The sequence below is a fragment of the Rhinichthys klamathensis genome, unplaced genomic scaffold (genome assembly GCF_029890125.1).
Source record: "Rhinichthys klamathensis goyatoka isolate OS25496 unplaced genomic scaffold, OSU_Roscu_1.1 h1tg000053l_1, whole genome shotgun sequence".
Lineage (NCBI taxonomy): Eukaryota > Metazoa > Chordata > Actinopteri > Cypriniformes > Leuciscidae > Rhinichthys > Rhinichthys klamathensis.
Genome location: NW_026606598.1, coordinates 2,740,839 through 2,750,963, shown reverse-complemented (window position 1 = coordinate 2,750,963; position 10,125 = coordinate 2,740,839). Strand labels below are relative to the sequence as shown.

General features: G+C 38.1%; 2 protein-coding genes across 9 annotated transcripts in view; both read left to right on the top strand.

The window, feature by feature from the left end:
* The first annotated feature begins 524 nt into the window (after positions 1–524).
* LOC130083146 (eukaryotic translation initiation factor 5-like) lies at positions 525–7,270 on the top strand. 2 transcript variants are annotated; one of them, XM_056248170.1, is made up of 12 exons: positions 525–625; positions 858–1,056; positions 2,465–2,744; positions 2,916–2,997; positions 3,086–3,258; positions 3,983–4,094; positions 4,251–4,378; positions 4,458–4,619; positions 5,308–5,469; positions 5,981–6,145; positions 6,249–6,389; positions 6,852–7,270. In XM_056248170.1, the coding sequence occupies exons 3-12, from the start codon at positions 2,673–2,675 to the stop codon at positions 6,945–6,947; spliced, it is 1,293 nt and encodes a 430-aa protein (XP_056104145.1). In that variant the 5' UTR covers positions 525–625; positions 858–1,056; positions 2,465–2,672; the 3' UTR covers positions 6,948–7,270. The 2 variants fall into 2 exon arrangements, with proteins under 2 accessions (XP_056104145.1, XP_056104146.1); XM_056248171.1 differs by lacking the exons at positions 525–625; positions 858–1,056 and adding an exon at positions 1,197–1,307.
* Positions 7,271–8,677: 1,407 nt separating this feature from the next.
* mark3a (MAP/microtubule affinity-regulating kinase 3a) overlaps positions 8,678–10,125 on the top strand; it is a 34,810-nt gene continuing 33,362 nt past the window's right edge. For 3 of the 7 annotated variants that reach the window (XM_056248167.1, XM_056248168.1, XM_056248166.1), the window contains exon 1: positions 8,679–9,338. In XM_056248167.1, the coding sequence (XP_056104142.1) occupies positions 9,285–9,338 (54 nt within the window). In that variant the 5' untranslated portion in view covers positions 8,679–9,284. Of the gene's footprint in view, positions 9,339–10,125 lie in introns of all 7 variants that reach the window. The other 4 variants (XM_056248165.1, XM_056248164.1, XM_056248169.1 and 1 more) reach the window with 3 other exon arrangements.

Here is a 10,125-nt window from a genome sequence, read left to right as displayed (position 1 = left end):
AAGTCTTGAAGTGATTAAAATTGTGTTATAATTACGTAATCTTAATTAAAATGCTAAAAAAAACAGTATTGTAGTCAAAAAAGTTGAGAATCATAATCTAAGTTTTATAATGTCATATGATACACAAAAGACATATGGAACTCTTTATGGTGCTTTTGCACCTTTTGTGAATCTGATTTGTATGTGGTGACTACATAAAGCCTAATTCCATATCTTACCATTTAAGTTTTGCAATGACTATTTGGGTACAGTAGCCTAACTGGTATAGCCTGCACTCCCCTTACTATTATTTTTTATTAAAAATTCTCTTTTAAAAGGACGTTGCATTTTCTTTGATGCAAAAAGCCTCAACTAGACTAACTTACATAACCTATATAATTCTCTATTGCGGGATATGAATTGCATGAGAAGAACGTAAACCGAAATAAATACTGATTATGTGATTCAGTTATGATTGACGTCAAAAGGAGCAAGTCAGCGTTAGGAAATTGAATACAGAAAAGGATTTTAGCCAATGAATGGCCACGGTAGGCGGGGCTATGTGGCTTGCACGCGAGGTACACGCCCATCATCAGCACTCACAACTCATTCTGCCTTTGCGTGGAGCAAAGAAGGTTCTGGAAAGGTAAGACGTGACATTAACCAATTTTAAAACTAAATGCTGGTAATTTAACACGTCTAAGACATATATCCGTAGTGTTTGAGTCTAATAAATGCCAAAGAGGTCGTTTGAAAAAAACGTTTGTTTTCTTGTTATGACGAAGCGGGGAGCTGCTTAGCTTTATAAGTATCACACAGCAAGTGTGTTGCCAAGTTACATTTGACAAATCTAACGTTAGTTTTTTTTTCTAATCCAGCTTCTCTCCGGAAATCCGATAGCTACCCCTCGACTGATCGGCTGCATCGCTCAGCACTTTCCAGGTTTTATCTCTGTACCGTTGTGTCGTGTTACATTCTTTGGATCACGACCCAACATATCCAGGCTTTCCACTGTCAACCCTTCACTCCGTCGGTGGACGACTAGCGTTGTGTTTATGTCTTTATTTTACGGAAACGGTGAGTATACGGCCGATCATTTGCATAAACGGCTTTGCCAATATCTATTACACATTTGTAAATGCGTTTTGGGTACATATGACTTGGAAACGAGTGTTTTGGTGGTTTTTATAACTAGCTAATGGGTGTGAACTAGCTTGACGGAGGGGAACAAAATGGCGTCATGGTGCTTTTGCGCACTCCGCTGCGCGCTAACCGTGACGCACTCTGCACCACCGCGACGATCACACAACTTTACGACTCTTTCTGAGGTTTGTCAAAGCAAACGCGTCTTTGCTGTGTTTAAATCATTTAGGGTGATCTAATGGCAGTCGTCGATATTCGGCGTGTTTATTTCGATGTACAAATAGCGTACCTTTAGTGGGTTTAGCTCGAGCGGGTAACCATGTGTGTATATCGACCTTGGGTGCAATAACGTTACGTGTGACTCGGTAGCTTACACAATTTATAAACGCATGCTAAAAGACCCTTATACACTGACGTGAGCTCTGAATATTTCTTATTCTCTTAATGTTAATGTTCTTTCAAAGAGACTAACCGATGGACACGCGCATAATACTACGTGATCGTAATTTTGGTTTTTGGAAACCTTGTTCTGTCACGTAACTTACACTTACAGCTGTAAAATTTTCCTCACCACGTGTTCATTTGGCTTGAGTCATTCTAAAACCTGCTGACGCAGTCGATGACGTGGGTAGCTGGGGTCTTGATCAAGGACTCTATTAAATTATTAAAAAATACCTCTATTAAATTATTTAATTTAGTATGTTTTCCTGTAATAATGGATGGCAGAAAGAACATTTCAAAGTAATTTATTATATTTATTGTAAAGTTAATTATATGTGGCCTAACCACCATTGACATGTATTTTTCCAATAGTCAGATAGGCCTATGTTTTTATGACTGACAGACTTTTACGTTTACGCTCTTTGACCCGTGTAATTAATTATTCAATGTGACAAGACAAGAAACATTAACAGCCTTTTTTTCTCTTCATATTAAGATCATTAGTTAATGTGTTTTCTAAAATATAAGTATTGTTTGCGAACAGTTAAAATAGATTGTTACACAATAAATTATATATTTTTGAAACTATTTCCTAAATACCTAAAAATGAGTCACTAAATGGTCATAAAAATGAATACGTTCAGTCTTGATTCAAGTCCTGAATTGGTTATATTATTCAAATGTTGCACAGAAGATAAATCGTGCTGTTGTACTAAATATCTGCACAGCTGCAATTTTTCCGTATACAAATATTGGCCAGTTAGTTTGTATATCTCTTCTGCCTTCAAAATGGCTTTCAGAACAATCCAATGCATCAAGTGGAATGTCAAGTAACTTATCTAATTAATTTAAGCAGTGGAAATAACTGTTGTATAATAGTGTATTTCACTTTGCTTTTCAGAGCTGTTGCGCAGCTGTTGGAAAGCAAGCGGAGGAAACCTAGTCCACGAGCAAGGAGTTTGCAGCCACTGTGGCAAGATCTTTTTCATGTCAGAGACCGAGCACACTTGCAGTTGTTTATGTCATCCCCTCTTCTCCAGACAGAAGATACCCAAAAAATCCCATTCAAGATCTTCTTATCTTGCTGATAGTGCCTCAGCTCACTCAAAATGTCTGTCAACGTCAACCGCAATGTGTCGGATCAGTTCTACCGCTACAAGATGCCCCGTTTGATTGCCAAGGTACACAAGAGACTTGTTTTGGTCTGAATGCTGTATAAATATGATAGTTTCACTAATTATTTCTGTGTAGAGTAATAATTTCTTATTGGTGTTTTGGCAATCTGATATTCAGTTTTTTCCAAACACATTACATTCCAAATTTTTTTCCCCACTGTCAATTTCATTTAATAGGTGGAAGGCAAAGGGAATGGAATCAAGACGGTCATTGTCAACATGGTTGATGTTGCAAAGGCACTGAACAGACCTCCAACCTGTAAGTTTGTTTTTACAATTAGTTATAACATAGACATTATTCTTTCATTAGTGTTTCGTTATGAAACAATTGATTTTTTTTTCATCAGATCCAACTAAGTTTTTTGGCTGTGAGTTGGGGGCGCAGACTCAGTTTGATGCTAAGAATGACCGCTTCATTGTAAACGGATCCCATGAAGCCAACAAACTGCAGGACATGCTAGATGGATTTATCCGCAAGTTTGTGCTGTGCTCCGAATGTGACAATCCTGAGACTGACCTGGTAAGTTGACAATCAGGGTTTTTGCCTGCTGAAAAGAGGTTTGTCCACTCATGGTTAAAAATTAAAGATTCTGTTTACTTATTCGTTTTGCTGTCGGTCAGATAGTGTTTGGAGAACATTTAGAGGTGAACTTAAACTTGTTTTTTGCCTTTTTGGGCAAGGGCAGTTGGTTTGTGGTGTTCTGTACTCTTAACTTTGTCCTTTGACTTTCATAACGCCTACACAAAAAAAGATATTGAAAAGATATCCACGGTTGTGAAAGCATTAGTTATTTGCTGTTCTGTGTATTTTTACTTAAACAAACAAGAAAAAAATAAGAAATATAAGGTTTAAGTTTTTCATCTAATATATTTTATTGCAACATTATTTCAATAAGCTCAAAGTCTGCAAATGTTTATGGCATAAATTGATTATGGCCATTTTAGCTAACTTAGCTCTAATCACATTTTAATTTACACAATTATCAGCGTTAAAACTATGAATTTTTTTTAGACGCCTAAGAGAAACTGGTGATTTATCTAATGTCAGTGAACACTTTAAACCATTGCAATACCTTGTAATAGCAAGTTTCTTCAATACTTCCACATTTTCTGCTATTATTTAAAAAGAAAATGCAATCCAATCCTCACATGGTTTTTGAAAATCGAAACCTTTGTTGTCAACAATTCAGAAATCCTTTTATTTTCAGAAGCGGTCCTCATAGTATCTGATGTTTAATTCGCAGCATGTTAACCCAAAGAAGCAGACCATCGGAAGCTCTTGCAAGGCTTGCGGTAATCAGGGAATGCTGGACACTCGGCACAAACTGTGCACATTCATCCTCAAAAACCCACCTGGTGAGTTGTGGACTGTTAAAATGCTTCTACTTCTGTTATTTACTATATTTAGTATCAGAAATGTATGCTTTGTTTGCTGTTTAAATGTCTAATTTTAGCTTTTTATATAAGTGTTATAAACACAATTTTTAAGAGCTAATCTGTTTCAAAATGCAGAGAGTGATAGCAGTTGTGTGAAAGAGAAGAAGGAGAAAGAGAAGAAAAACAGAAAGAAGGATAAGGAGAATGGCTCTGGGAGTGGTGAGGCTGGGAACCATAACGACATAGATGCTCCAGATGCTGTGGTAAGAGATGCCCATGAAGATTTTTTTACTGTAATTTGTAACCAGTACATTGAAGTGTATGTTTGTGTGGATTGTGTAGGATGGTGAGGAAGATGACGATGACTGGGCAGAGGAAACCACAGAGGAGGCCCAGCGTCGGCGTATGGAGGAGATCAGTGACCATGCTAAGAACCTGACCCTCAGCGAGGACCTGGAAAAACCCCTGGAGGAGAGGGTCAACATGTTCTACAACTTTGTCAAAGTAAATAATGCCACTCTTGGTTTCAGTGTAAAAACATTGTTTTTATGATGCCCTTGCACCTGGTGAAGTTACACTACTTTTCAAAAGTTTGGGGTTGGTAAAAAAAAAAAAAAAGATGCTCTAAGGCTGCATGTACTTGATTTAAAATACAGTATGAAGAATGGCAATATTGTTAAATGTTATTACTATTTAAAATTGATATTTTCTATTTGAATATATTTTAAAATGTAATATATTCCTGTGATGGTAAAACCGAATTTTCAGCATCATTACTCCAGTCTTCAGTGTCACATGATCCTTCAGAAATCATTTAAATATGCTGATTTGCTGCTCAAGAGACATTTCTCATTAATGCTGAAAACAGTTCTGCTGTTTAATATGTTGATGGAAGGTGCATTCAGCATTCTTTTATGGATAGAAAGTACAAACGAACATCATTTATTTGAAATAGAAATCTTTTGTAGCATTATAAATCTTCTTACTGTCAATTTAGATCAGTGTATTGAGTCCTTGTTGAATAAGTGTTTGTATTTTTGTAATTTCTTGTATAAAACATTTTACCGACTCCAAACTTTTCAATGCTAGTTTACCATAGGTCTGTAAATTAGATTAAAATTAACATGGTTTAAATAACCAAAGATCTATTAATGCTACTAGGACTCAGACATCTCTCTCTTTTTCTACTCAGCAAAAGAAAGAGAGTGGAGCAATTGGCTCTGCGGATAAGGAGATTCTGGCTGAAGCAGAAAGGCTGGATGTGAGAGCCATGGGACCGCTCATCTTGAGTGAACTGCTCTTTGACGAGAACATTAGAGACCAAATCAAGAAATACAAACGTCACTTCCTGCGGGTACTTTTTCAGAACTCCAGTTCTAATTTTAAATCTGATAGATGGGACGCACAGGATCTGCATTTACAAGACTAATTGGAACACCCCTGTAACTTATTTAATTTTTGCCTTAAGCTCAGCTCCATTTTAATACATTTTACACCCAGAATTTGACAGATTTTGCCCCAAAATTAGCACCTAAAATCATCTTGGTCTAGTGATAGATGAATATTTAAAGCAGGACACTGAGACCTGCTGAGATGATGGTGTAAAGCCATGCTAAAAATAAGTCTTGGCTAACAATTTAAATGACACTTTTGAATCAGCAGCTTTGATATCTACCAATTTTCACTTGCTGCTGAGATAAATGAAGATTAAGCTGTTTAAAACTATCTACTGGTGCAAAACAGTTTATCTAGCTCAACATGCATGCGTCTGCGAAAGATTACGAACGAAGTGCTTATGTTTGATAAATGTACATAGTTTTACCACAATCACAGTGCTGAAAGTGACAGATTCTCCTTTCTTGCAGTTCTGCCTCAACGATAAGAAAGCTCAGAAGTATCTGCTGGGAGGTTTTGAGTGTCTGGTGAAGCTTTATCAAACTCAGCTGCTGCCACGAGTGGCCGTCATTCTCAAAGATCTCTATGATGCCGACCTACTGGAGGAGGATGTCATTCTCGCATGGGCAGAGAAGGTGTGCATTTCAAAATTTTACATACAACTTAGATTGATAGAGCATTTTGTAAGATCAAGTTCTTTGAACTATGAATCTTGATTTAATATGCCTTTGTTTTAAGGTATCAAAGAAGTATGTTTCCAAGGAGCTGGCTAAGGAGATCCATGCCAAGGCGGCTCCCTTTGTCAAATGGCTGAAGGAGGCAGAGGAGGAGAGTGAGGGGAGTGAAGCAGAGGAGGATGATGATGATGAAAATGTTGAGGTAATTTCATCCCCAATATATATATATTTTTTTACCAGTTTGAAACTCTTGGATTAGCTCAATTTAGTTATGAGCAGATTGGACAAAAGTCCTTTTATCCAGCTATAGCTGCATCATTTTATCTCAGTCCTTGGAAGAATTAGTTGTTTCTCAGGCTTCAGCCATTTCTCAAGATTTCTCAAGAACCTATGGAAGCTTGTTTCCACCATGGGAAGAAAAAAAAAATTCTATCCTGTTCTGCTATATATATATATATAATCACGTACACGTGGCATTTTATCACAAACACAAACTCTTAATTTGTAGTAAATTGGAGAAACGGCGTTATTTTAACTGTCAGCAGGAGCCATGGGACTGTAATTAGTGTAATTACATTAGTCTTCTCTGGGCTAGAATTAGAGAAAGGCTTGTGTAATATTCTGATTCTTCGTCTTTCTCATTTGAACTCTCTTTGGTCTTCAGGTTGAGTACTCTTACTCTGCACGAGAGCTGAAGGTGGAGACCGTTCAGCCAGGGAAAGCAGAAGAGGATGATGACCTTGATATAGATGCCATTTAAAGAAATAAGTGAAACTGCAGCTGCCATCCTGGAACCTTGCTGCTTCCTGTTGTAATAATCAAATGGATCACAGTTGCCTCCTGTTTAGCCCCAGTCTTGTTTTGTCTCACGTTCTCCTTGGTTATATTTGATTTTCAAGAGTGGTTTTAATATAGCTCTTTCATTGACTTGCTGCTAAAAGTAATAAGAACTTTTGAGCTTTATTGTCTGTATTGAGCAATTTTGTTGTATTGTGAGCTTGACTTTGATTAATGGATTTGCTTATACCGTACATCTGATTCTTTTTTTCTTGAAGTCATAAAATAAAGGTTTTTGCTGTACATTATATGGACTATTTTGATTTCTTAACTAAATGGCATCACATGATTCATCACTCCCCTCAACCACATGCCTTTTTACCAAAAACCCTACCCACCAAAAAAAAAGAATATCCAGAATATGCATAACTCTTAGTCAGAGCATTTCTGATTGGTTAAAAATAACACGGACTGCTCCCCAGACTCAGTCTGGCTGTTCTTAGGACATCTTTTGAGATGTGTAGTAGTAACATCTGAAATTGCTGCCATTGTCTATTGTGGAAATAATACTTATTGTTGAATGTCAAGTCTAAAATGGCCACTAGATGGCGGAATACACCAGGGCATAACTGAGGATTCACTTCTGAACTGACATAAGGCTGGAAATGGGTGGTTCTCGAACCTTTCTTTTTTTTTACTTAAATGTGTTTGTTTATTTCTTGTTTTTCAATGTAAATTCATGTTCCAGTTACATGTTGACATTTTTAGGCTACATAGATAAGCATTTTTGTTGATTGATTCAATGATTGCTCTATTTATTAAAACTAAGTATATTTCTCAAGTGTTCTTTTTCTTTTTTACATCTATCCAAAATAACAATAGGAAGGTAGTATTAAATGCTATATTTTATTTGTAAATTGATGTTCAGCTGTTCTTTTCAATAGTCTTATTTTCGGGATCATCAGTCATCAAGTTTGGTAATCTGGTGTCATGATGCTGGTCACAGACATGGAGATGTAACTGCTTTAGGCATTTATAAATTCTGTTTACTTTATTTTTTATTTATTCTGATATAACTTTTTTTTTTAAAGATAATTTAAAGTATTTTTTTTTAATGATCTTGAAGCCCTCTTGGAAGCTGTATGGTTCCCTAATGTATGGAGAACCTACTGTAAACTCATGACTCAGGTGGAAGAACATAATTCACACAGCATCCTCTATAGTGTTTCCTAAGCTAGCCTATATCCAATTTAATATCCTTTATAAATAACGTTATAACATTAATAGGTTAATATCATAAGGAATGTATTCCCTGAGACAAACCATTTAAGACACATGTTTTTTTGTTTGTTTGGTCATAAGATCTCAACATGGCGGCGCCCACAAGGGGGCGACCCGTTCCATGTAGAACAAAACAGCTGTTTCACAAAAACTAATAAATCTAGTTTCCATCTGACGTCGGTATACAACACTTTTAATGACATTTCTCAAACGTGCATCTTTGAGTAAAGCACACTGACCAATTAATTGAAAACCTTTGTCTTCATTTGCCAAACCGGTCAAACCATATATGATGAAATTACAATTCAATTGAACAGGGTGTGTCACAGTTGTTATGGTATGACTAAGTTTTCCCCCTTTTTCCATATGAACACCTACAGCTCCCTGAGGGATGCGGCGCTCTCCAATGAGCACAGGGATCCGTCTGTTTCCTCACTTCCTCTGTCTCGCTCAGGGCTCGGCTCGAAACTCCTGCGCTGTTGAGCAGCCATCTTGGATCTCGCTTTGAACCAGAGGCGACAGACGCGGCTGTTCGGGTGGAATGGAACCGTCAACGAGCGTGACTTCCCCGCGGCCCCGACGCCTGTGATCACCCGCTTCACCCCGCTGCTGCCGTTACCACTGAATATACCGGACAGTCCGTTTGAAGGACCGTTCGATGAGCAGATTGTCTTTGGGGGAGATCGCAGAGGAGGCCCCGTGAAGTGCAATTTTCTCTATTCTTAACGTTACCTGAACCGGACATCCGAAATATGAAGCAGACAGCGACGCCAGGCCCGAAAGTATTATGTTTTTAGCAGTGCACAAGTTAACCGGTCTCGTTCGCTTTTCAGGGATCTTTTAGATGGCGTAAGTTACACTCGGTAATAAAACGCAGTGACGTCCGGAATATTTCTCCCAAACTTTTAACAACTTTGTTACCAGCTATAGAAGCAATTCAATGATATTGACCAAGCGGTCAAATATATTTCCTATTCGTTGCACTGCAAAACCTGCTGTTTAAATAGTAATTCCGGGAAAGCAGCTTTCCATCAACACTATGTCAACAACAAGAGCCCCCCTGCCAACCGTCAACGAACGGAAGGCTGAAAACGTAAGTAGCCTGTTTATGTTGTAGTAACTGGTTGATAGCAAATGATAACTGTTGTGAACTGACCCAATTCTGTGTTGATTATTCACTAATGAGTGTATTATTTGATCTTGTCGCAATGTATGGCTGTCTCAACATCTAATGAGCAGCCTAAGTTACGTAGACAGCGATTTTAGTCAAACCGATGCTGCCGTCTAAAGCCATTCAGCTCATTTCCTCCAGAATTAAGGGCAGTGTCGCATTCCATACCGTCTTTTGTGTGCTTTAAGTGGATTAGCAGTATCGTGCCAGTCTTTGGACAGATGGGGCACCAGGCTGAAGTGACGCATGGGGTCTGGGGCATCGGTACTTTGGCTGCTTTTATGCATGATGAGTTCAACATATGCTTGATTGGTTAAAGTCCTGCACACTAGTAAGTGATCGTGCGTGGGTTTGCATGTTTAATGCGCCAATAGGATGCAGATATTGCGCATTGGCGTCAGTCTGTCCTATAGGTTACTGCTCGTACGTCAGCAGTGAGAGAAGGTGACATGGGCACGCGCGCTTATGCAGGTCCCCCTTAAAGATGCCTGTGAAAAATGAGCATTAAGTTACGGTCTTTGACTTTTCCACTGCATATACTATGCTGTCTGTCTGTCTGTCATTCAATCATTCTGTCTTTCCACTGTTCTATCAATCTTTTTGTCATTGCCATTCAATTTGTTTTTCTATATGTCTGTCGTTCAGTTTGTTGTTCTGTCTCCATCTCTCAGTCTGTCGTTCTGTCTGTCTGTCTGTCGGTGTCTGTCTA

Bases quoted from the DNA above. Each gene is read 5' to 3' on its own strand.
- LOC130083146 (XM_056248170.1), top strand. From the start codon at position 2,673: ATGTCTGTCAACGTCAACCGCAATGTGTCGGATCAGTTCTACCGCTAC. The intron at 4,095-4,250 runs GTGAGTTGTGGA...TTCAAAATGCAG, and splicing joins CATCCTCAAAAACCCACCTG to AGAGTGATAGCAGTTGTGTG. The intron at 6,146-6,248 runs GTGTGCATTTCA...CTTTGTTTTAAG, and splicing joins TTCTCGCATGGGCAGAGAAG to GTATCAAAGAAGTATGTTTC.